The 27742-nt window shown below is 37.3% G+C and overlaps 2 protein-coding genes across 4 annotated transcripts in view; one reads left to right on the plus strand and one right to left on the minus strand.

Moving 5' to 3' along the window:
• The window catches only part of LOC131683858 (uncharacterized), a 113567-nt gene that overhangs the window by 39661 nt on the left and 46164 nt on the right, over positions 1-27742 (plus strand). The window contains exons 1-3 of one of the 3 annotated variants that reach the window (XM_058966218.1): positions 4409-4537; positions 4684-4935; positions 5251-5495. The exons of 1 other annotated variant lie outside the window; for it this stretch is intronic. In XM_058966218.1, the coding sequence (XP_058822201.1) occupies positions 4691-4935; positions 5251-5470 (465 nt within the window). In that variant the 5' untranslated portion in view covers positions 4409-4537; positions 4684-4690 and the 3' untranslated portion in view covers positions 5471-5495. Of the gene's footprint in view, positions 1-4408; positions 4538-4683; positions 4936-5250; positions 5496-27742 lie in introns of those variants that run through there. One more of the 3 variants, XM_058966217.1, reaches the window with a different exon arrangement.
• Positions 5502-27742, minus strand: part of LOC131683856 (3'-5' ssDNA/RNA exonuclease TatD) — a 57331-nt gene continuing 35090 nt past the window's right edge. Inside the window, exons 2-4 of the mRNA XM_058966213.1 lie at positions 13705-14053; positions 6827-6938; positions 5502-6765 (exon numbers count right to left, since the gene is read on the minus strand). Coding sequence (XP_058822196.1) covers positions 6454-6765; positions 6827-6938; positions 13705-14053 — 773 coding nt within the window. The 3' untranslated portion in view covers positions 5502-6453. The remainder of the gene's footprint in view (positions 6766-6826; positions 6939-13704; positions 14054-27742) is intronic.

A 27742-nucleotide genomic window follows, 5' to 3' on the forward strand; every position in this document is an offset into this window, starting at 1 on the left:
CAAATTAGAAACTTGCTCGCAGTGCCGAAAGTTTCGAAAATCGTTTTTTTTTGCTGTAAATCAAGATTTTGAGGGTATACAATATTTGTCATACATTGTTTTGTGTTGCATTTAATGAGATCTACAACCTATATTGGGTCACCTGAAAAGTTCAAAATCACTGTAGCACCGTGTAATTAATTGTTTCCCGCTAATTTCGCTTCCTGGACCACTGTGCACTGTCTTAATAGCCCCGGGTCCCCCTATGATATGCGACTTGAATCAAAATCAAAAATAATTTTCAATAATAATTGTTTGAGAATCTCACATAATCAAAAGAAAACTTTTTTTCTGTTGAAATGAACCAATTGATAATACAAGAATTGTTTTTAACCCTTTCATGTTCAACTTTTTTTTTAGTTCATGTGGCCATCCACAACTATTTTTCCTTTGGGTTCAAGAAATACACAAAACCTGTTTTGGGTAAAATTATTTATTTATTATTACGTCTTCGGTATATACCGTACAGATTACACTTAATGCTAGTGCTGTGTCAATGTTTAAAATGTCTAATTGCTAACTTATAACTAGCTTTAGTTGTACACGGAAAACCGATTCATCACAATTTGAACCAAAAAATTAGCTGATTTTTTGGTTTCGTCTAGTTGACATTTGGGCGAACTAAGTTTTTGTTGGAAACAATAATCCACCGCTGTTGATTTTATGCTGTCAGTCTCAGTCTGGACACGAACGTTTCAGCCTAGCACAAAATTTAAAAAGCCTACCTGAGCAAAAGCTTGAAACGTTTGCCTCAGCTTGTAACATTTGTTTCAGTCCGGACACAATTGCATATGCCGTTACACTACCAGTTCAGCCAAGACACAAACGACTGGAATCCAACTGATCTCATTGTTGAATTAAACTGCTTCATCGTAAAATACAACATACAATATTTCAAACGTTTTGTTTCACCGACCGACGGATGAAGGTATGGAATTGAAATACACTCAGGTTTTTGACGCGGTTTTTGCGCGGTATTTTTTTACGCGGTTTTACGCGGATTTTGAAATTTACGCGGTTTTCATTTACGGGGATTTTTTAATTTACGCGGTATCCATTAACGAGGTTCCCATAACCGCGGATTCTTAAATTTACACGATCTTCATTTACGCGGATTTTGAAATTCACGCGGTTTTCATTTACGCGGATTTTGAAATTTACGTGGTTTTCATTTACGCGGATTTTGAAATTTACGCGGTAAAAAAACCTGTGTGTACTCCGTCTTCCAGTAATTCACACGTAAATATAGTATTTATTTAATATTACGTCTTCGGTACATACCGGTTTTTTGCGTATTTTTTTACGCGGATTTTGAAATTTACGCGGTTTTCATTTACGCGGATTTTTTAATTTACGCGGTATCCATTAACGAGGTTCCCATAACCGCGGATTCTTAAATTTGCACGGTCTTCATTTACGCGGATTTTGAAATTTACGCGGCTTGTATCCCCCGCGTAAAAAAAAACCTGAGTGTACTCCGTCTTCCAGTAATTCACACGTAAATATAGTATTGGGTTATGTTTCTCATAATGTTATCTTTTTATGAACTGCACTCTTAAAAGAGACGAAACGGCCAAACGTATTTAAGGATTGTTGGTAATTGATTGATGATTTCAATTTCGGATGAAAGGTATAACTTTTATTACTTTTCTATTTAGTCAGCAATCACTACAAAAAACTTGTTCCACATCTAGTGTGACATCGCAAAAGATGAAAAATAATTATCGTATTGCATATTACAAAATTTGGTAATAATTGAAATTTTACTTTCAACCTTCAGTAGTATACATGTATTGAAAAAAATGTCAATCAAAATCATTCCTTTATTGAAATGTTTTTAAAGAAAAACTAGTTAAAACCAACAATGAGCTCAGTTGAATTTCGGTTGTCTATGTACTGGTATAGGTAGTTGCGTCCAAGCTAAAACTATCCTTCCAAGCTGAGACAACTACCTACCTACATAACGCGGTTATGACCGGCATGTATGCACATAGTTGCTGTCGCTACCTTGATGTATTTCAGTAAGGTGTGCATTAGAGTGACAGGAAAAAATGATCCCTATCGGCCCACCTCTGAGTCGATTCCTAGTCCCACCAAGAGTACTTGCACCAAATTTGAAGCAAATCGGACAAGTCTAACTACCGGACCAACGTGCCTGAAGTTTGTATGCGATTTTTCAACAATTTACGTGGAGAAAACCCACCAGCCGCATTTTCGCCGCTAGGTGGCACTGTATGCATCGTATTATCACTGTAAGTGAAAATAAGAAAGATAATTTAATTGTCTACAACTTTGTCGAAGACTGCTAGTAAATCGGGCTTTGTTAAAAGAAGTTATTAAACTTTTAACGAAGTGATGTCTGAGTCAGTTTTGCATGGGACCTAACAGTGCAATGTTTTTAAAGAAAAACTAGGTAAAACCAGAATAAGGTCAGTTGAATTTCTGTTTTTGTGTACTGGTTCAGGTCCAGGCTAAAACAAGCTTTCCAAGCTGAGACAACTACCTACCTGCATAACCGTTATGCCCAGCGTGTCCATAGTTGCTGTCGCTACCTTGATGTATTTCAATAAGGTGTGCATCTTGGCTACTTTGCTGTCATTTCGTATGATGTGCGTGTTGAATCAAAAGCAATAATAATTTTCAATAACTATTATTTGAGAATCTCGCAAAATTTAGAGAAAATTTAGTTACGTTTTTCATTTTCTGTTGAAACCCAGTCAAAAAGGGCAAGTTGCTGGCTAACGGGGAGCTATTTGCCAACTCGGATGCGCTAATTGCCCTTCAATTTGTCAGCAAATTGCTGTCAATTAGGGGGCTATTTCAAATGCAACATTTGGGCGATTCGCCGCCGTCATTTTTTTTGCCGCCCAACCCGCCCCCAAATCGCCAACGGAACGCGACATTTAATCGCCCTTAATTGCCTAATATTAAAATTAAAAATAATACTTATTTTCGGACTCATTATCTACTTACATATACTAGGTAATCACCACCAACTTATAGGAAGAATCAAAGGTGAAATTGGTTTGGTATTGCCAACCATCCCGCAACTTGACGTTTGGCCTAAGTTGCATGAAACCACCGTGTTTCGAATGATGTCGTCACCATAGAACTCCGTCCACAAATTGCGATACTGTAAATTTCTATGCAAGAAAATAATTCCGTGACGTCTTTCACGAACTTGTTTTCTTTATTTACATTCGGAAGCGGTAATCAAGATGATAATTTCAAAACAGCGTAATAGTTTAATATAAATACAAACAAGTTAATTCGTAATTTTGAAGTTTCACAAAAGGATTACAAATTGTGCCGAATGTAAAATGCATGATTTGATTTGAGTGCGCTTCTAGTGAGAACTTTTTCTTCTCCCGTCATCCTTGAAATATCTTTCGAATATTCTCGAAAGTTTGTTGTTAATCTTAAATACATTTAGTTTTGTGGTTATCATTTTCCACTTCGTGTTTAACAAAGGCGGGATTGACTTCGATTGTTTATTTTTGACAGCATGCGACATTTACGGTGCAAAGGTTTCCACAAAATTCAGAACTGATGACAGCTCATTTTCTATCGGAGAGGGAAAAAAACAGTCCAGTATCATTGTATGTGTTGTTTACATTGCAATGCAAATATTTCTACCTAATATCTTAAAACCAAATGAATATGCTCAATCACTAGCATAAACGCCGCTTGTTTGTATGCTGATGATTCCAAAAAATCATGAATCATTTAAAAATAATGCATCGGAATAAAGATGCATTATTTTTATAATAAAACAACACCAAACCCAAAAAGTCTTCAAAAATGAATTATCGGAAGTAAAAAATCTGAACAAGAAAATTTTCAATTTGAACAAGTTTACGCTTTTTTTAGAAATTGCTCTTGAATAAAAATTGATCCGCCATTTTAGACCCACAGACCCAAAAAAAGTGGTTTCAACGATTTGTATAGGAGCTGTCAAGTTGTTCCCCCTCTGGGTATTGCACACCAAAACTTATCACAATCTGACGTTCATTAAGACTTTAGGTCAGGGATCCTGTTCTACTATACTTACACACGATTCCACAATTTTCTACATTCGTTGTCTAAATGAAGTGCACTAGACAAACAAAATACAAGTGAGAACACACCAATTGTTCAAAAAACAATTTTAAGCTTAAGCCAAACATGAACCGCCATGTTTGAAAAAACGCAAAAAACAACCAAGTCCATTTCAGCCGCCAGAAAAATTGAAATTGCCTTTAAATCGCATTCGGAAATTGCATTTGTTCCTAGGGGCAATTAGCACAGGCGAGTTAAGTCAAACGTCAAACTTTTTAAATCGCCTGACGATGCTCGTCCGCATTTTTTTTGACAGGGAATCAGCTAATTAGGAAAACAAGAATTTGTTTTGTTATTTACATCATCGAATGATTTTTAGTGTACTGATTCCCTGTGCAACTTCAGCTAGTCCAGATCGATAACGGAGCAGCAGCCAAGGGTGGTTGCACAAGCTCTGGTGGTAAATTTTCTGCCTTATATTCCATAACTAGGGTCCCAAGCATTAGTTGTTTTTAAATTATTATGTTTGCTACCATTGTTTTATAGTTCCAAAACGTATATTTCTTGATAACTAATATAATCTGCATAATTAATTTTTTCCATTAGTTTGATCATGTCTAGCACGTGTAACAAAGATAGTTCAAAGCAGAAAGATAAAAGCAACAATGGAAATTACAAAAACAATAGTAATGGCAACCATGGCAAAAAGCATGCCCGTCTCTGCCCGGGAAGGGACACTTATGAACGTATGAACTTCCTCTATCAAGCATCGATGCTGATGTCCGAATCGATGCCCGCTTTGTCCGGCAGTTATGGAAAACTAGTGAAATCCATCGGGAAAAAAGCTGTATTGCGAATGTAAGTAGTTGTAATACATAATGGTATCTGTAGGGGTTCGTTCCTGTTGATGTTATTTATCTAAACACCATCGTTTGGACTGATCCAGCTCCCAAAGAAACCAAAAGTATGCAGATTGTTCCTGCAATCGCTTCTTCTCTCTTAGTCTTCTGTCCATTTGTTACTTGGGGTTATTGATAGACATTCCGTACATCAAAATCACTAAAGTGACAACTTAAGTACAATAACAGGTGATTCGGATAAAACACATCAACGGCAAAGCCCTGAGTTAACACATAAACTCGCATTATTACAATCTTTTTGTTTTTAATTTAGAGAACCAGCGATCAAACGTACACTGTGCACCCGATGCGGAGTTGCCCTGAATCCTGCCACAACGGCTAACTACAGTGATTTCCGACACAAAAAGCTTAGTTACCTCGAAGTGGAGTGCAAGTTGTGTGGATTCACTAAGCGCTATTACAACAACAAAAATCACAAAATACGGTTGGATGATCCGGAATCGGTAGTTGAAACTATGGTATTTGAGCAATAAATTCTTTCATTCAGTAAAAATAAACTCGATCTATGAAAATATACGTTTATTTCAATCTCAATAATTTACACAATGAATACAGGTTGTTACATATCATATTCACTTCAGCGCACAGTTAGACATATTTATGGCACTTTTCTTCCTACGTTATGCTGGTGTTTTGTCACTATCAACCGTTATATGTATAACTAAGGGAACAACGTTAACTTAAAACAATCTTACTAATCTAATTTCCAAATATGTTAACAGATAAGAGCACTCTATCTCATCGTTGTCGTAGTCAGTATGTACTACAGTTCAGTTTTCTTGTTTTTAGAAGCTTCTAAAAACTTGTCGATTGCGTCATTTGCTAGAAAATCGAGTCGCCTCTCAGTAAACAGCCGGTTGGCAAGGAATGTTTTCTATATATTGTTCTAATTTTACTGAGATAGTTTTCCCTGATCGAGAGCCGTTTCTTGAGGGACGAGTAATTTACTAATCGATGTATTTTCATTACTTGGTTTTCTAATTCTCGCGAGATTAGACGTGTGTGTGTGTTTTGGTTGATCTTTCCGACCCTTTTTAATAACATCAGTCTTTCGCTTCACATGTAGAACATAAATTCGGTTAACACAATTTGTTTGTTCTAACTTACAAAACTACAGCTACCTGGGTTATTCTAAGATAAAGAACGAAACAATTTGATAGAATCCTTCAACATTGTAAAGAACCACTCTAAGAGCATAGGATCCAGTTTATGCTATATAGCAACAACAATATTTCTTTATTTTTCGATAAACATTATTGGGCAAGACTTAAATAGTTCCAACTTAACAAACCTAAAATAGGTATATAAAAGAAAACGTGTTAAAATTAATGATGATAACAAATTTATCATTCGTCGATTAAGAAAGTGAAATCATTTTGATTCAACGTGAAATTGTAGGGGAGATAAAAAAAATCGTTTTCGTTTAATTTTCATTGTCGTTTTTTTTTCGCCTCCATCATTGAGACAGTCCGAACAGCTTGAGTGCGTTGAATGCCGTCGCCAGGCCTACGTCCTCTGGTTTCTTGTTCATGAAGGCAGCGATCATTTCCACGATGGCCGGCAAACTGCACGGTTCATTGCGCTGGAAGGTACAGTAGCGATGCAGGTAGAGGAGTGATCGCTCGGTCAGTCCGGTCTTGACGTGCTGGGGCAGCTTGGAAGCACGTGTGTTTGGGTACATGAAGGGTGAATCGGTTTCCACCAGCAGGCGTTCCAGCGGGAGACGACCATCTTCGAGCAGCTTACGGACCCCGGTATCTGACTTGTCCTGAAATGGGTTACTATTGTTATGATAGTTCAAATTGGTAGTGATCGTAATCGTTGCTTACTTTGCATAGATATCCTGTCAATGAAATGTAGTAATCCCGCTGCAGGTACTTGAGAGCCTCCTCAATAGTACCCATGAAACCTCTGATGATGATCTGCGGTGTAGGTTGAAATCTGGAAGAAATTGTCGTTTTCAGAGATCATTTAGCATTATCCAATTAGTAATCAGATCGTAGTAAAACAAAACTGTAAATAAAAAAAAAAACTGGCGCGACAGACTCGATCAATTTTTAACAGCTTTGTATTGCTCTATTAGGGTAGATTTCTCTGATCCTCTACGATGCGCATACGTTTATTCTTTAATCCATTACATAGCTCCGGTAGACTGTACAATTCATCGCATAAGCTGAGTTACGTAAAATTCTGAAGAACTATTGTAAGTTGTGTCATAACGTCATCCGTTTTTCTTCTTCTACACTTTGGGACCATTAATAAATTACGTATCGCAAAAATTGCCCAAAATTGACCCAAATGTAACAAATTTTCACAAATTTTGCTATCCCCCCTCTCCTATTACGTAACAAACGTTCTAGCTTACTCCCCCTCCCCCATGTCACAAAATGTCATACCCCCACGCCCTAAAAGCGTTACGTAATTTATAAATGGTCCCTTTCTGCAAGAAGGCGAGAACCTCTTTGAAGCTTGCAATATAGCTGATTTAGGCGCACATAGTTGTGATCTTATCATATTCCCGATCAGAATGAAATAAGATTACAACAGAATGCAATTTTTGTAACATATTGTGTTATAAATTAGTTCTCGTTAGTAGTTAAACAACATAACATTATAACAAGTAACAACGCGGGATATAGTTTGTAAATCTTTTTGTTGTGTGTTTCTGATCGGAATTGGTACATTTCACCGCCGTGGATAATAGTTTTTTGTACGTCCTGTTACTATTAACAATTGTTTCAAAAATGTATTATTCGTCCAAAAACTACTTAAAATACAGCAGTGGTGGGTGGAAATTTGCAAATAAAAATGTAATGAATTCAAAGTTCAATATGATTTTGAAATAATCATTTACATTTATTCAATAAAAACGTGCGAATATGTCAACTTCTTCAGGGTACATAATGTGTATATTGCCGTTGTGTCCAAAACTTTTTTAAAACCATTTATTAAATTTTTTAAAACCATTTATTAAATTAGTACCGTCGGGCGGAGTTTCTTTGCGCATTTTTAATCGGTTTTTCTATTTTGACGGATTATAACTTCTTTAATAATCGATGGATTTGTATCATACCATATAAGCGCAGATCGAGTGTTTGGGTATTGAAGTTGAAACCGATCTTGGTATCATGTTTATTGCTGCAGCGTATTAGCCTTTTCAAGGCACTGACGAGCAAACTAATTTCCTGAAAGGTGACTAACAACGCAAGAAATCGGTTGAATTTTTTTATAAATGACAATTTGAACGCTAAACATTGATCCTGGAATAATACTCAAAGCAATTTCAGCGATAAACTATTTTTGAATGATTGTACTGCTGGGTATTATCTAGTTTTATTTCCAAATAATGCTACGTGCTATTTGTCTGTGATGAATTCATCGTAAATTGGTTTGGTTTTGACAGATCAAAGTCACATTTGTAGCGAATTGATTAGACATGCGACTTTGATTCTGATTACCTTCCTGTATCTTTAGCGCTTTCTCAAGTAGTTTCCAATCCCATTAATTCAGTGTTCAATAATAACAGAGAAAACTGAGAAAGGTACATAGTTTATATTGAGAATAATTTATTTTGATAATAATAATGATTTACAAAATAAAGCTAATAAAATTGAAGTGATATTGATGCTATGAATTTATCAGTTTCAACACCACAGACAAAATTTAATAATCCTATTATTATTCCTGAAAATCTTCAACTTCTGATTCGCTTAAAAATGTTCTGAAGCGTCAATAGTTCTAGTGATCCTGCTATCAAAAGAATCTATCAAGATCTACAAGAAGAAATTAAGGGGAGTGTCTGGTGTAAAGTGCTCTAACCGAAAGTAATTTTGGTTGACGATTTTGAAGACAGGGTAACATTAGACCTCTTGTGTAATGTACAAATTTATTTATACATTCATTATGTATGAAAGAAGCCCTCGGCATGATACTGTACTTTGATGTGGTCCAGGGGCTTTTGCACCGAAGCATTATTACAGTGGTTATATCACCGAAACTTTAGTTTTGTGATCAATTTTAGTACTTAATTTGGCGACCTTTATTATCCACTGCCATGGTCAAATAATATACAATGTGGGTTTAGGGCCAAGTTCTCTCTGGAGGATCCCTTCTTTTATTGCTATATTTTAAATTAGATCCATGCAAATACTCACTAACACAAATTGCTTATTCTCTCATATGCACTCACAATCTCCCATTCCAAACGTACACACCTGGCCTTCGCGAAAACACAAACCTGATCACAAACACCCGCGTTCTTGCTAACATTCAAACACTCCAGTGATTAAGTGAGCATTTACACCTAGAAATTTACTAACGCGGTCTCAAGCATCAACCCACCGCTCGCGCAATCATGAATCTGTCACGTCCGGAAACCCCTACTCTCGGCCCTAGTAGCATAAGTCCAATACCTTCAGGTGGATCAATCAAAAAGATGATGCTCATATCCAATAAACTACACGTTCCATGACGACATAAATATCGAATTTATACACACGAAGTCACATACACGCGACAAACGAACATACAAATGCTTGAGCCCTTTGCGATCATCCATGCAACCTACACCCGCGATCTCGTAGACACTTACAAACATTCAAATGCGGTCTTATGCTTGAGCCTACAGTCCCCCGCACTCGCGCGATCATGAATCGGCCACATCCGGATGTCTTCTCGATTCCAGAAGTCTAGGTCCATACCTTCAATTGAATCAATTAAAAAGAAAGCTCTCATATCCACTGGACAACACTAAACATGGCGACATGACCGGGAACTCTAGTGATATGGAGTAACTCACTCCCTGTCAGAATGTGATCCGTACACCGAAAAAGAAATATCAGAATGACGGTCCGCGTGGCCATCTAAGAACACACAAGGCCATTAAAAGCAGCAAGAGAGCGTGTTTCGACAACCTGTGTGAGAGTGCCAACGCGAATCCGTGGGGTGACGCCTACAGAATCGTGATGGCCAAGACCAAAGGGGGTTCTCCACCTCCAGAACGGTCTCCGGACCGGTTGGCGACGATTATCGAAGTACTCTTCCCGTCTCGAGACACACCACCTACACCACCTCAGAAGGTACGGACGGCCTGTCAAGCAACCAGTTTGGCTTTCGAAAGGGTAAGTCCACGGTCAGGAATCAGAATATATTGGCTCAAATGGCACGTTCCCCGGTGGACGCTATCAACTCAGTGATAAAGACTGCCGAGATAGCGATCCAACGGAAAAGGCGAGGCATTCGATACTGTGCGTTAGTGACACTTGACGTGAAGAACGCATTCAACAGCGCAAGCTGGGATGCCATCGCGCTCTCGTTACACCGGCTTAGCCTCCCGGTGGGTCTGTACCGGATCCTGGAAAGTTACTTCCAGAACCGCTTACTGCTATACGAGACCGATGCCGGTCAGAAAAGGGTTCCTATTACCGCCGGAGTCCCGCAGGGCTCCATTCTAGGCCCTGTGTTATGGAACCTCATGTATGACGGGGTTTTGAGACTGAAGTTCCCTCCTGTGGACAAGATCGTCGGCTTTGCCGACGACGTAACCTTGGAGGTCTATGGGGAGTCAATCCCTGAGGTAGAACTAACCGCAGAACACGCGATCAACACGGTGGAGGAATGGATGAGCGCGAGAGGCCTGGAGCTCGCTCAGCATAAGACGGAGGTAGTTATCGTCAACAACCGCAAGTCGGCACAACATGTAGTTATCCATGTGGGACCTCACAACGGAGTCGAGGATGATGTCCAACAGCTCAAAGGTATGCACCAGTAGACGTAGGCTACTGGCAGGCGTTGCCGTATCTATCCTCAGGTACGGCGGCATGTCATGGTCAAGAGCACTGAGGGTAACCAGTTACCTACACAAACTGGAGACCACCTACCGCGTGATGTACCTCAGTGTGATATCTGCTTACCGCACGGTATCACACGATGCATCCTGCGTGATAGCGAGCATGATGCCAGTCGGGCTGGTCATCCGGGAAGACGAGGAGTGCTTTGAGCTACGTGGCAATAGAGGAGCCCGCGAGCGCACCAGGGTGGCTTCGGTCGCCAGATGGTCGCGTGAGTGGGATAACTCCTCGAAAAGTACGTGGACCCATCGGCTGATACCTAACATATCGAGCTGGGTGGTTAGACCCCATGGGGAAGTTCACTTCCATCTGATACAATTCCTGTCAGGCCATGGCTGCTTCCGACAGTACCTCCACAGGTTCGGGCACGCGGTGGTCCCCGTCTGCCCTAATTGCCCAGGTGACGACGAAACTGCCGAGCACAAACTGTTCGTATGTCCTCGCTTCGATGTCGAAATAATAGCAATGCTTGACGTCTGTGGCTGGGACACAACCCCTGATACCCTTATTCAGCGGATGTGTCAAACGGTGGAGAAGTGGAACGCAGTCTCGACTGCAACCACCCAGATTGCCTGCAGGCTACAGGGAATCTGGCGCAACGAGCAACAGACGACGGACACGACTAACTAGTGATTGGTTAGTTGGAGCGGAAAGGCCCGAGCGCAAAAAAAAGTGAGAGCCCGACACTCCAGTACACCCCGTGTGATAGCTTAGCATCTACTAATGCACGTGTGCTGGGTTAGTGCGTAAATTGCATTCTCCATTGTAAAAAAAGGGATAAAGACATCAAAATCAACTGTTATAATTCACTTTGAGAAATTATTCCGAAATCGATACTCGTCCAGCATGGATCACAATAGCAAACGATAAAGAAAACTTCTCACTGCACCATCTTCGCTCAGTAAGAAAAGTCTATTTGTTTAAATTTGGAAAGTTTCCAAAAAATAAAATAAAATTGATTTCGGGTACTGTTGTGGTTTGCGTTCAACTAGAAACGGCTAGTCCCAACATTTCTTACTTATAATAGTTAGCTTAAACGATCATAACCTAAGTTATGTGACATATATTCCTTTAACTAAGCACTATCCGATCAAAGGAAGTTCGCCTCGAATTTATCGGGAAAGTTTGCAAACTTGAACCAAAAGCAGGAGTAGTTTTTTGTCTCTTTCAAATATCCTAATTTTAATAGAGTTTGTTGGATTCGAAATGTTAGAATTGAAGTCAAATTTGGTATACAAATAATTTGTTATCCCCGAGGAAACGACAAAGGAGTCAAAGATATGTTATTGAAAAAGCTACATGCAAACTCACCCATCTTGGAAAAAGAGCATTAATATCGTACAAGTTTGGTCCACACTTAACTATCTCCTTGTTTCAAAGATTTTAATAGTGCCCTATATCAGGTGGATTTTCCGGATGATTTCAAATCGATTTCCAGTTGTTAGCGAAGTTGTAGACAATTTGGTTTTCTATCAGATTCTCACTTTTAGTGTTCTTTTAATGTCTAAAGCACCGTCTAGGGGCAGATATGTGAACTAGTTCTAATGTAAAACCTATGTTTTCACGAAAAAAAAAACATAAAAAAAGGTTGCTCTAGACCCCCGACGGATTTATTTAGTCCATTCCTTCATATTCTGAAGTTTTAGAGATGCTGAATTTTCTGCATAAAGTTGTTCTACCAAACACACCGTGATATAGCTTCCCAATATTCGATTAGGTCCCTTAGCCCGATCAGAATGAAATAACAAGATTATAATAGAACTCAATTTTTGTAACCTATTGTGTTATAAATTAGGTCTCGTTAGTAGTTAAAATAACAGAAATTTATAACAAGTAGCAATGCGAGATATAGTTTTGAAATATTTCTGTTATGTGTTTCTGATCGGGAGGTGTTACATATTGACTGCTCAATCTAAAATGAACTGGAAAATTTCGATTTTGCTAAAGTGCAAAAACCTACCTCATGGTTTTTTCGAAACGTTTAAAAGGGACCCCTATATTGAGAGGTTGATGACACGTATCAAACCAGGGTTGATGGCGCGTATCAAACCATAGCTCAAATGTGCCTTCGAGAGGAATAAAGACAGCAAAACCCATATTGTATCTTTAAACTACAATAAATACTTGAAATGTTTTCCTAATAACGTTATATTCTCAACCAAACAAATTCTGAGATAGCGATTAAAAGCGTACTGCTTTTTGAATGGCATTCAAATTAAACGATTTGTACAAATGACTATTCAATTTACCTTGAATAAAAGCAAAAAAAATAATACAGTTTCAAATAATGGGATCCAAACTACAAGATTAGTTCGATTTTCCTCATGAAGAAGTAAAACATAGGTTTTATGTTTATAAAACAACGACATAGACTAGGAAATAATTACACAATTAAACACCAATTCTTGGCTACGTCAATGGTCGAAGATCCTTCGAAAACGATTGAGTACCTGTTATCCTTCATTAAACAAACAGTAGAAAAAATACGATGACTCCAACCAATATACGCAATACGTAAGTCAGGGGAAGAACTGGCTTTAGATACTATGCGGTGTTTAAATTTATTCTTTCGACCATGGAATTTCTCGAATGTGTTGCTTACTGGAACATCTCCAGCTCGATCCAGATAATGGTAATTAGAGTTAATGCAACTTAATTACAGACCATCTTTAATCAGCAGTTATGCCTTATCATACTTGCTACGCGAAGGCGTGTTATCGCTAATGAGGCGAAACCCGGCTGTAAACACATGATTCATTAGCTCATTTTCTTCTTCGTGGTAACGTTAAAAGACCCATTCATTTCCTTAGCTTGTACATTTCCATATAATAATTGAAACATGGTCCACATGTACTTACTTCGATAGTATTTCCAACACATCCTCCTGGGCAGATCGTTCGTGTATCAGAATAGGTTTCTGCAGGTTACAGGCCAGCTTCAGTTGCCGCTCAAAGATGTCCTTCTGGGTGCACGGTTCACTGAAATCTCTCTGGTAGTCCAATCCGCATGGGCCAATCGCAACGCATTCCGGTGCTCCGGCAATTACCTCAAAGTCGTGCCACGTGCTCGGTTCTTCGATTATCGATTTCGAATCGTGTGGATGAATTCCTGCGGTCGAATAGATGATTCCCGGATAGATGCGTGTCAACCGGAGGGCCTCTTTGCTTGACTTGACCGACGTGCCGGGGACCATGATTTTCTGGACGCCTGCAACGAGATAAGGGTTCGATTCGTTTATGTGCTTGGTAAATTTCAAAGCAAATTTAATAATTATAAACTCAAGTGAGGATATTTCCACACCGAATAGATATTGGGCATCTTTCTAGGATTCTATTCGACAATAAGTGAATCAAAGTGCGATATGTACCATAATTGGAGTGGCGTACCATGCTTCTGAGTTCTGGTATCTTTTCCTGGTTTGCTTTTCCGTTTCGTGATTTTTCAGATTGATTTCGTGATTTTTCAGATTGATTTCCGGAGATTAACCTGGCCACTTCATTACATCGAATACATTCGGCTGACATGTTGCAATTCTATTGCTTAGAAAACATTTACTAGACCCTGGCCTCTGAATTAGACCAGAACCGCATACTGATAAAATAAGAAACTACAACTCCACTCAAGTGGTTCGAATAGTAGTTTCCGGTTGAAAGTTGTCTAGACAAAGAGAACGTTTTCAAAGCACTAGTGTTCCGATTGTTTGGTAGATATGATGGTAAGGTTTGCATATCTAGTAAAAAAGGTAAACAGCCCTTCACACGAATGTTTGCCTGTTGTGTGCCAGAAACAAAAAGGCTCATCAAAAATCAATGCCGTCTGCTGCTGGTGCTCTATGGCGTTAGTCGAAAAACTAGGTAGACACACATATGCTAATATACTGACATGCAATCGAAAATACGGGGATTGCATGTTTAAACAATGTTACGAAAATTGAACAAGGGCCGCCCGTGTTTCATTTTGTGGCGGAAGTTTAATTCGATATCATAGTACTAATAAACCTTCCAAAATTTCCGTAATTGGTGGTTATGATTTTTTCATCCATATCGTTTAAACTTTACCACAACAAGCTAAACTACTTTCGTTTAAAAAGTGAGCACCATATTTTTTACGCTTTAATCTCTGTATTCAGTAATATTTTCGTAGATTGCTGTTTAAGGGAGCATAGGAGTTTTTTAAGTTTGATCAAATAAGACTGTTCATTCTAACAAAGTCATCAAAAAAAACAAACCATATTCTAAAAGTGTTCAGCATCTATCGGCAACGATTATTTTGTCATTTAATGCATCTTTTCTGAAAAAAAAAATCAAATTAAAATTGTTGCATCGTTTCAATCTGTTCAAACAATTCCTTGATTTGTCAACTTAAACTGAACTGTTCACTTTTTTAGAAACCCTTAAAATTTTTGCCACATATTTAATTTAAAAAAATCCGAATTTTTTTTGTGAACTATTTTATATATTTTCCTTAAAAAGTTCGATAAAAGTCAGCTGTAACCCTCTGGGCAATTTTATTCTCGTTAGAGACGTCACAATATCGGGCCATTAAATTGCCTACAGATATGCAATTTACATAACATTTCAAGCGTTATCTCTCATTTCGATACATTTATTTTGCTGATCAAAGTGACCCCGAAAACAACGAATGAAAATTTACAACAAAGGAATTTTATTTGTATAGCAAAACGAAATAAAATAGCCAACAATTTGAACATTTGCAATCTACGGGTACCAGAACTTGTTTTAAAAAAGCAAACAGTTACATATACTTCAATTGAAGATAATTATTCGAATAACATTTGAAAAAGTGATCAATGTTCCCCCATTTTATGGTGCATATGAAGATAATTATTCGAATAACATTTGAAAAAGTGATCAATGTTCCCCCATTTTATGGTACATATGAAAATTTCTTTACCATTCCCCTCTGGATCTTTAAAGTTGCCAATGCAAAAATTAGCTCGCATGGTAATCGAAAATGCAAGATTCGAAAAGGGTCTTGGATTAGATTATAAATAAAATAATAAACATAATGGTGGGCATATGACCAAAACATATTTTTTTCGAAAAATCGACTTTAAATACATCCAAAAAATACTTCAAACTAATTATTTTTCTTACTTCAAGAAGTGGTCCTAGCTGTGGCGATTTTAAAAAAAATATTAATAAAATTCTTTTTGACCACAGATTTCTGAAAAAAATGTTTATTTTGCGTCTAAAGGCATTAAGAGAAGGTTTAATACAAACAGATGACTAAAAATATTTCGTCTTATATTCTTGTGCAAAAACTTTGATATAATTGATAATATTGTTCGACACTTATAAAGGAATTTTTAAACATTCCAGAATTAATAAACACATGTTTGGGACTTTTGTACAGAATAGCATTTTGAGGCCCAGTTTTTCAACGTGTAATTCGAAATAGTTAACTGAGATAAGTCACATGTACTCTCAAGCTCCTTAAGCAGAGAACGACGGAGAAAGATAGGGTAGGGGATAGAGTACGAATCGTAAACGAGACAGGTAGATATTTCAAAGTATTCATTTGCATAGAAGCAGTTAGAAGGGCGTGTGAAGTGTCTAGGATTATTTTAGCGTCGATAGTTCAGTCTCTCTCCGTTATCCTTATAGCTTGCAAATTGTTTCGTTCGGAATGGATTAGTGAGTCCTATAAAAACCATGAAAAAGAAATGGTTAAAACTATCAGAATAAGTATTAAAATTCTTGGAAAATCAAGTGTGTCCCAGGACATATAAAGTGCTTTTGAGACATTCTTGTAATAAAACATTTTGATATTTTGCAAATAAATACGTTTTAGTCACATTGATCATGAAAAATCATTATAGTAAGAAATGTTGTACGGCTTGAGAATAGTGGAATGCTTCTGTTTGAGCGCAACGAAAACTCGAATCAAATGCCCTAATTAAGGCATCACTATTTGAGCCATTTTGCATTGAACAAAGATGGCAGATGCTGCTCTATTCAACGGTTTCGTGTCGTGTGATTAGGATGATAATAAAAACATAACAAAATAAGGTCATTACCCTAGGTAAAATCATGTAGGTTCTAATTTTTCACTAGAAGTCATGGATTCAAAAAGACAGTTGCTCTCGGTGATCCCAAGACTAAAATATAAATATAAACTATATTGCCTATGATCGCAAATTAGTCTCATAAATATAGGAAATCCCATAGAAAATGGGACAAATATGCGATCATGAGCAGTATATGAAAAATCTTTTACCTCTCTACTGCGAGAATCATATGATAACCTGTGTATTCATATACCATCGAACTCACGGTTGATCCCCAGTGAACTGTGTACAAGATAATCGACTTCCCAATTTTCGTATTTAAGAGTTATTGAATATTGGTGAGTGAGGAATAAAAATATAAAATGTTTAATATTTCCACCGTTCGGAATCGGATTCCGACAGCTTGTTAGAAAAATATTTTTGTAAACTTTCTAATTATATATACCTAAGCTGATCAACTCTGACGAAAAAATCCGTACACCATACCGCAACGAAGCGAAATCGTTCACCACGCTCAGGCAAGCAGTCCGCACAGTGTACGGTTTTTTTTGCAAGAGTTGGTCAGCATGTATATCGCTAATGTAGTGTACTCAAACTCTATCAAGTTTTAAAAATTTTCGATTACTTTGAAAAAAGCTATGAATTTTCAAACGTATGAAACAATATATGTATATCACTTATAAAAATTCAATCGCTTTGGGGCACTTCTAAAAATGGTCGAATTTCGCACACATTTTGTCCAAATTTTTGTTTGAAACCTTGATTCTTTTTTTGACCGGCGATGGACACAATTCCAACATCGCAAAATTAACTGCCACCCTAAACTGATGATGCATGATAAAAATCTAAACTGAATGTCACCGAATGCAAAGGCATTTAACCCATTAAAAAAGACAGTAGAAAATTTAGACACAAAAACGTTTGAAGTCTAACAAAACAACAAAGACGTAATTTTGTTCAGTGTTGTCTTTTCTAATCGTACAACACACCCATACAATACCCCAAGTGGGGTACCCATTTCCTGCGCATTGCATTCGGAACGCTTCAAATCGGCAGCATATTTGTAGACGCATAGATCTGTTACAAAGCTATTCATACATTTTCCCAAGTGATGCGAGCGCACCACAGGGTATTTCCAGCTTTTTTTCTCCAGCGATATTATTGGCAGCCGGTGAGTTATCACGTAACAACATAATTCGTGTTCGGTGATATATCTATTTTCTACTTACACACATTTCGGGAAGATTTTCGAAAGCTTGCCCGATCAGAAGAATACAATAAAAAACTTTCAAAGCTTCTTGCAATGTTCAGTTATTTTAACTACCAACAGGACGTTATTTCAAACAAAATTTGTTACGAAAATTGCGAAATTCTGTTATAATCTTGTTATTTTATTCTGATCGGGTATTTTATAAAAAGAACCCAAGTAACAAATGAAGTTTTATATCATGCTACAAGTGCAATCTAAGTTTTATTAGCGGCTATAAAACTACCATAAAACCTCAATTGTTACTAGGGAAGTCTCACGAAAAAACATAACTTTTTCACAACTTACATAAATCTGTTCGGGTACTGTATTTGTTTCATTAAACGAGAAATCAATCTACGATTTGACATAAACTATGCGGATTGTCACGGACTTTGATCGTCCTTCTCGAAACCCGCTTTATTATTCGCCGACAAATTACACGGTGCTACAGCAATTTTGTACTTTTCAAGAGACCTAGTATGTGCTGTAGATCTCATCAAATGCAACACAAATCAATGTATGAAAAAGGTTGTATACCCTCAAAATCGTAATTTATAGCAAAAAACGAACTTTCGGCGCTAATTTTTTTGTGTGTGGTCATTTTTCAACCGATTTTAATTTTTTTGAGTGTTTTGGAAAGAAGAAGAAATTTCCTTTGCAACATTTTCTATTTGTTCATTAAACAACATTTTCTATTTGTTCATTAAAATATAAAAATTGCTCAACATTTTTATTAGGAAACGTCTTTGTTTTAATGAAAATTTAAGAAGAGCATTTATTTCCGCATCCAATGACTTATTTTTGATCAAAATCGGTTGAAAAATGGCTGAGTTATTAATATTGTTCCAAATTAGAAACCTGCTCGCATTAACTCTTAAGGGGTTAGTAAGGTATTGTCTCGAACTATAAGACGCTATAATTATATCTTCCATTATTTTATCCAATTTCATGTTCAAAGTTTACACACATACTTTTGACTGTATACGTAATCGAGCAAAAAAAATCGCTTTTTTGAAAATTTTATATGAGACCTTCCCTTTAAAAGGTCATGCGAGCAAGTTTCTAGCTTGGAAAAATATTAATAACTCTGCCATTTTTCAACCGATTTTGAACATAAATAGGTCGTTGGATACGGAATTAAACGTTCTTCTTAAATTTTTATTAAAACAAAGACGCTTTTTAATAAATGTATTGAGCAATTTACATATTTTGAATGAAAAAATAGCAAAATAATGATAATTTTCATATTGTTGTCCCAAAACCGCATAGCACTTTTAACAAAAGAACATAAAATAGCATATCGATGGAAAGGTCATTTTTTCTTCTCTTCAAAACACTCAAAAAATTTAAAATCGGTTGAAAAATGACAGCGCAAAAAAAAATTTAGCACCGAATGTTCCGAAACATAGTTTTTTGCTATAAGTCAAGATTTTGTGGGTATATTAAATTGATCAAACGTGGTTTTGTGGTGTATTTGACCAGACCTACAACCTTAACTATATAACTTTAAAAGTACATTCAATAATTTTTATTTTGTAGCACCGTGTTATACAAGCAATGTGTGCAGTCTGCTAAACAGAAGACGGGAGAACATATTACCGGCGGTATTGAGTAGCTTTTAAACTCAAGTTTGTGACCCTTTTCTTAGATTGGGCATATGAGGCCTTTCAAGCAGAGTCTAAAATTCTCATACCTATTCAATGAACGACGAAATTCAGAGAATTCATCTTCGTCCTTTCCTTGCCTCTTTCGACGCTAAATGCATGAAGAAATAAAATAATAAAGGCGATGATCCCTCCTCCCTCGATTCTACGAAAACGAGTAGCAGCAGTAGCGACTTTCGTTTTCCTATGACAATCCGAAATTTCAATTTCGTTTTGATGCATGCTCAGTAATTTGCGATTCTCATTCATTAAATGAAATTAATGCAATGTGCATCTAATAATGCAACTAGAATATAGTTAAAATGAGAAATATGCACACCGATCAGGCTTCCGTCTTACAATACCATCATTAGTTCGCAAATCTACAGAATCGAGCATCGACAAATAAATATCATTACTAGTGTATTTTCGTTTCCCCAGCAGTAAGCTCAATATCGAAGTTACCAATATCATTCTGAATCTCAAAGCGAAAACGAGCGTGCGGAGAGAATAATGACAACGCTCTGCTACATGCTTGCTTTGTCCTACCCCGTTGTCTCAATTTCGATTTCGCAAAAAGATAGTGGTATGGAAAGAAGCTTCGTTCTTTCGTCAGTTTCGCCTGATTTTGGCAAATGAAAAAAACATTTTGCGACTCTGCTTTCAAGTAATTCGAAGGCATTTCTTCTTCCACCCGGATTAACCCGACAATATAGTGGATTGCTTCATACCAGCGGATCACTTTCGACTTGTAGAAATTCGGCCGGTATTTCCAAATTTCCAATTTCCTTGCTTCCCGGGTTCGCGAGTTACGTTAAAAGTTTGTATGGGATTTTATATGGGGAAATAAATTATTTTGCATTTACGTTAATAAAGATTTTTTCCTTTTTTATTAACGACTTATAGTGCGTCAATTTTTTTCATTTTTTATATTGTAACGACATATAATTAGCAAGGGACTGGAAGGTGAAGTATTTTTCAAATATTAAGAGCCATAGCACTCAAGGGAGAGCAAGGATTTGAAGTAAGAAAGTTTTAGAAAAGCGTGGAGTAGGGTCAATGAACAAGCTTAGAGTTTCCCGGTTACTTAGCTTTTTTGTCTTCTGCAGCGCAGGAGTCAGGATCTTTTGGCATTAAATGCGAATCACCTGAGTCTGCGGCATGTCCGGACAAGCGTAAAGTCAATTTAATGACTGATGCTGTTGGCTCCGACATCTTTATTAACGTAAATGCAATAAAATTGATTTCTCCATATAAAATTCCATACAAATTTTGAACGCAATGCGCAAAACCGGGAAGCATCCATCCGCTACCAACTTTTGAACATACATTTGGGACCACAAAAGGAACTCAAAAAGTGTTGTGTCCGCTAGTTTAAATCATTATAAGAACGGGAGAGCCATTATAACTTAGTAACAAGAGTATTTTTCATATTTTTCAACAGTTTTTCTTCAAAACTGGGTATCTACAAAACTGGGTATCTACAAAATTGTGTCAAGTTAGTAGCAATTTATGGCATGTATTTGAATGTTGAATTGATAGGTTTTGTATATAAGGTGTCATTTCCATGTTAGGTACGTTAGAATGAAGAAAAATGCAGAAGAGTGAGGTGAGTGTGGAAAAGCTGATTTTTACGGTTTATATCACACAATCCAGAAATAGTCAATTTTGAAGATATTTCCGAAAAAGTTATTCAATTTAGTTCGTTAGAAACCTTTTCAATACTATTATTAACTCTTTCTCCTTTTTCTTTTCCATATCAGTTGATTTTATCTTAGACGGCGCCGGTGGTTGAATGGTAAGAGTGACAGCCGCTCATTCCAATTTGCCTGGGTTCATTTCCAGCCGAGGTCGTTGAGATTTTTCTGAGGTGAAAAAATCTGTGGTCACGTCTTCCTTCGGAAGGGAAGTAAAGCCGTTGGTCCCCGGTCTATGAGTTTGGTAGATCGATATCTAGTCCATATAGTGAAGTCACCTCTCTGGCGTCGGTAAAGAAGAAGTGACTTCTATACTCTTACTAACAAAAATATCCTCCTCCTGTGATACTTGTGGAGTGCGCAGTAGTATATATGGCATCTAGCAAAAGCAAGTATCGGACTAACCATTCCTTCCCTTTCCTTCCGCGATCTACGTTCGGGCCTGGCCGGCGCCGGTATTGATCAAAAAACACTTTAGGATTACCAGGAGTTGCCCATTGAAAGATGTTTCACTACTCCCAAGCATAATTATCTACTGATTCCCTGTGCAACTTCAGCTAGTCCTGATCGATAACGGAGTAGCAGCCAGGGGTGGTCGCTCAAGCTCCATATCAGTCGATTTTTATCTTGGTCTAACATATACCTAACTTTTTACAAATAATATGACATTCGCTTACTTTTGCTTTTTATAATAACAATGCAAACAAACCACAATCATATAGTAGAAATAGAAAACCATTTACACGATCTGTCAAAGTCACAGCAACGATATGGGTTTTACGTACACAATGTGGAAATATGTACATGAGGAAAGCATTTATTCCGACGTCTCAGGATAGATGATTCTTTTTTTGATTTTGCTGTTCTTTATATGAAGGGCTCAGTGCAAGAACATCCCAACTGCAAAAACTTTTTCTGAGATATAACGGAAAATGAAAATAACAGAATTTATGTTTACGTTTTATTTGCGACTCTTAATTGGGGCTATCCATATGCCCCGTGGACAATTTAGGGGTGGGTAAAGGTCACGAGAAAGTCCACGCTTGTCCACGGAGACGGGAGAAAGGGGATGGGGAATGTCCACGGGACCTTGCATTATATTGTTGTCTTATTTAAGAAAGTGAACAATTTTTCAAAATTGTTTCACTTTACCAAAACGCTTATAATTGCATAGTGTGTGAATGTGGAGGCATTTATTCTGGTTGCAGTTGAAAATCGAAATATTGAACTTGCGCCTTTCGGTTTTTCTCCTATTTGCAGCGTACACAACTAAAGCGCAACTGGTGTAGATGATGCGCAACTTGATTCTCTAGCATGTTCACAAGATGCGCATTAGTTGCCCACTCTGAAAATAGGGAAAAAGCAAAAGGCGTAAGTTCAATATTTCGATTTTCAACTGCAACCAGAATATTTAAATTAAAAACATTTCAACATTTAAATTATTTTTCATTTGAAAGCTTATTAAAATTACGAGCTCACTACTCAATCTTTAAAATATAAATCCAATAGATTACAATGTCGTGCAAAAATGAGACGCATTGGAAAATTTTCTCCTAGAATTGGAAATCCATTTCTATTTATGAAAGCACTCAAATTAAATTTTTGAAAATCCACGTGGACATCGTGGGGAAGGAGGTAGGGGTGTAAGAATTATCCACGCTTGTCCACGGAAGGGGAGGAGGGGGTCAAAAATGAAGATTTTTTTGTCCACGTGGTATGTGTACGGCCCCATTCTGAAAATGCTTCGAACGGAGATTGGGACGAATCCGACATTAATTCAATATAGAAATGCATGTATCGAATAGAAAACGTTATAACTGTGAAGTTTGACATGAAGTTCCATCAAATCGTTTCGTATTCTATGTGTAAAAGTCGTTATGAAATAAAAATGTGCATTCCTGTACAAAAATCGTAAAAAAATACTTTTATTACGATATGTAAGAATACTTATCTCTCACCAGGACTAAAAGAAAAACGGCCCAATTAGACTCTTCTCTTTGAATTTCCGAAAAATGTTCCGAATGCTGAACAATATTTTTATTCAAATAAATACCTTCAAATTAAGTTTTTTGGTTAGAAGCCGGTGTCATTGCATTCAATACATAATAACGTACAATAATGTGTGATTAACCCACTTTTGATATTTTTTGATTTGGGCCGTTCTTGCACTGAGCCCTTCATATTTCGTTATACTGCATACATATTCGTCTATTCTGACTGATATGTAAACGACTGGCTGCATTCAACAATGATCATGAAAGTGATTGTTTGCAGTTGGCGTCGTATTGTATCCGTAAGTTTTGTTCCAGATGCTCACGTATCGATAAAGCATCCCGTTCCATTGACGGAAGTTGACGTATCGTGTGAATCGGACTTAGCTAGGAAAACATTACCGGCAACGCAAATTTTCCACGGAGCGAATTGATTGGCTGGGCAGAGATGCAGATGAGCGCACTGTTGCCGACGCCGGGACGTTGCAATAGAGCGTGAACAACATTCGAATGACACACACATACCTATGTAAGATTGACCACCGTACTTTCACCAATTATCGGACGACCGTAGCAGCTAAAGCGAAAGTTTTTTTTTCGCGATATTGAATATTTTACACTCAAAAAAAATGAAACATAATTAAGCGTTACGATTGAACTGCACGTCAAATTGGCTCAAATTTCGAGCGGTTGATTCAATTGCCCATTTGGTTGTGTTGATGCACGCCACCTCGTACAACGGGTCGTTGCTTTTTGTATACTGATTGATCGTTAGTTACGTGACGATCGTATGCCTCTCCGGTTGCGAAGGAAGTACAATCTAATTGAAGAAACGAGCAATCCTAAGCCAGTGATAATTGGACAAATTGCATCCACAGTCGCGATTCCCTTATTCGATTTCTGAGAGACCATCGAGAAGGGGAAAATACAGGATCATTTCAATTATCACACTAAGCTGAGCTGGGTTCCTAAGATCGTGCTGGTCTTTCAATTCATAGGCAGTGTTAGTTCTGCTAAACTCCCATTGATGCACGGTTTGGAAAGTTAATGATTGATTGTGTAACAATATAACATTCATTATACAGCTAAAGTATGTGTTTCTAAAACCTTCCTATGTAACTTTCTTGAGTACCGCTTGACCTATGTTTCGGTACAACCAAGTTATTAATTTCTCATTCCACGCTAATCAAATTATGGTTTCCAGTAGAGATTAATAACTTCGGAATTACTACACTTTCGGTTAACTTAAATCTTTGAAGTAATTACAGAACCATAGTCTTATTTTAAACAGTAAGAGAAAATTGATGCTCTACTTTTTCGGAATGCCGCTACGAAGATGTTCCTCCATCTACAGCAGTGTTTTCGTGGTATTTCTTGTTATAGCCATATTTACTAGTAAGTATGTTAGAAGATGCACTAAACAGCTGTGTTGATAAAGTAATTATCGGTATATATGTGTACGCGAATGCCGCAAACAGATCATTTACTGAACCCATTTTTCAGACAATAGTACGTTCCTGTGTTCGTTATGATTTCGCGCTTCAGCACACCGTAAACGGAAGATCGCTTTTCTTTCTCACATGTAGCTCTGTGCTACACCCCAAGTACCTCTAGCTGCACACGAACAAAGTAACACAATTGTTGCTACCCGTGGAAGTGGGAAATGGAAGTTTTATACTAAACACCTTTTCCACGCTTGATCACCTAACCGGATTCGCAACATCTCCGCGTTCCGATGATGATGTATCGCTTGAACCGATGTGGTTTATGGAATTACAATGAAGATCATAAAGGCTGCTTGTGATCAACTCATCAGACAAGCTACTAGGTTGCCCTGGAATCTAGATTTCTTGTACTTGAGGATGTTGTTGACGATACGCTCGTGCGCTCGTGGATGAATTTCACCGTGAACCTGGTAGACACATTCTAGTCTTACATCGTGAATTATCTACTCAACATTGTATTTCGTTCGGCACTAGACACTGCTTTCCAATTGCTTTATACTATTATAGAGTGTTGCTGTAAACATTAACACGAAATTTCTCTTGCATCACTGTTCGGGATGCAGATCAGTTTTTATATATTTTGTATCATCACAATTTTTCAATGAAGCTGTTTTAGCAAAACAAGTGTTTCTAAGAGTTTTGTTTTGAATTTCATTTGGCTTATATTTGAAGATCTAAACAAACAGGAAAAGCTAATACTCTTCCAAAGTTAGTTGCAGCTTATAAACATAACCCAATGATATACTTTAAAATAATTATTCACGAATGTCATGTACGACACGGAAATAGGAATTAATCTCGAAATACAATTTTCATTTCGAACCAAATTATGTCAATCTATACCTTCGAAACATTATGCTTTATGCTCTAAGATGCATTCAGAATGTTAGGGAAGCCCGAGGCTAGCAAGTGGTGTTTTCAATTTTCATTTTTTTACCGGATTGATTAAGGTAGATCGTGCAATAGAGTAAACACGTTGCATAAAAGGGCAGAGTGTTGGCAACATCTCTGATTTTTACTGAAGTATTTGAAGCATTGTCTTCAGTTTTATAGCCAAAAATGTGTGCACGGAAATTCCGTCAACTTACACCGGTCCGGAGTAAGTTGGAGGTATGTATGGGATAAGTCGGCGGTACGTCAGAAAATAAGCAATCAAATGGAAATTCAGCTACTTCAGAAGTCCTTCTGGAACGTGCGGAATGTCATTTCAATAAAACTGTATATTAATTGACACTTTCTGTCTCAATACTCCGGTTTTTTGACTTCGACGCCTATTCCATATTCAAGCAATAAATAAAAACTTTGCTTAACATGTTCATTTTACCACAAATTCCCCTGTGATGTTCTTCTTTTCCAAATATTTGAAATATTTTAAATCGTTTAAAAAAAGAGGGAGATGATTTATTAGAACATAGGGTACTGAAAAAAGTTTAATGTTGTATAACATTTTTCAAACCTCCTTTGGCACTTTATTAGACCAGGCTTAAAACCTACACTAGGTCACGTTAGAAGCTCTTTCATTTTTTTAATTTGTGCCACGATATTATTTGTTTTACTAACGCATAAAACACGTTCTTTTTAAAACATCTCATCTAATACGTATGAGACTTTAATTACATACGTATAACATATAACGTGAAAACACAAAATCTGACCGAGCTCAACTGTACATTACTCTTTTAATTTACTTGGATTAAGGACAATTGATGTCACGTAAAAACAAACATTTCTTAAACCCTCTCGCTTAGTAGGGAAGTGCCCCCGGATGTAGGCCACCCGCCATTTTATGTGTGTGTATTTTGCTAACGACACAGTGCGTCAAGCAAATATGTTGAACAAAATATATAAAACTACAATTTTCGAGCTTTTTATCATAAGCAAATAACATGCTCGAAAATTGTAGTTTTATATATTTTAATGCAGTGTGTCTCAACCAGGGGTCCAGAAAATATCATGAGTAAGGTTTTAAATAAAGTATGATTATGGTCTTTTGATATTGAATCACACTACAAATAATCGTGATTTAGACTACTAGTTTCTGCTATTCACTCCTTGAGAAGCTATTTTTAGTAGCAATTGGCGATTTATTTTACGATTTCAATCTATGCGATCATGATGAATTGAATGCGGAAATTTCACGTGTCAATTGGGCTGAGATATTAGCGACGGGCAGTTTTGATGAATCTGTGAACAGGAAACGTATGCGCCGCCCGAATAAAAAAACGACTTTGGTGGACTAGAGAGCTACAGAATCTTCGGAATAGACTGAGAAAAGCTCGAAAACGTTTATTCAGAACAAGAAGCAAAGCTGACAAATTTTTCGTGTGGGATTTGGAACGCGAATTTGAACTTATGAACGCCGCTCACTTTCGCTCGTATGTCTCCCGAATTGAGTGCAGCATTAAGGATGACCCTAAGCAATTTTGGACTTATCTGCGGAACAAAACGTCCTCCGGAGGAATCCCTACAAGCGTCAACTATCGAGACAGGACATCTACGACAGCTGCAGAATCAGCAAATCTATTCTCTTCATTCTTTCAAAACGTGCTAAGTAATAACTCACCACCTTTGTCTGAATCATACTTGAGTAGTTTGCCGATGTTCACGTTGAATTTGCCTGCAACATCATTCTCCGAACAAGAGGTATATATCAAACTACGCGGTATTGATAGTTCGAAAGGACTGGGGTCGGACGGACTTAAACCATCGCTTATCAAGGAATGCTCTTCATCGCTTGCTCTACCGGCATCTATACTTTTCAATCGTTCCCTCGCTGAAAA

This window comes from Topomyia yanbarensis, chromosome 2 (assembly GCF_030247195.1).
Source record: "Topomyia yanbarensis strain Yona2022 chromosome 2, ASM3024719v1, whole genome shotgun sequence".
Classification (NCBI taxonomy): Eukaryota; Metazoa; Arthropoda; class Insecta; order Diptera; family Culicidae; genus Topomyia; species Topomyia yanbarensis.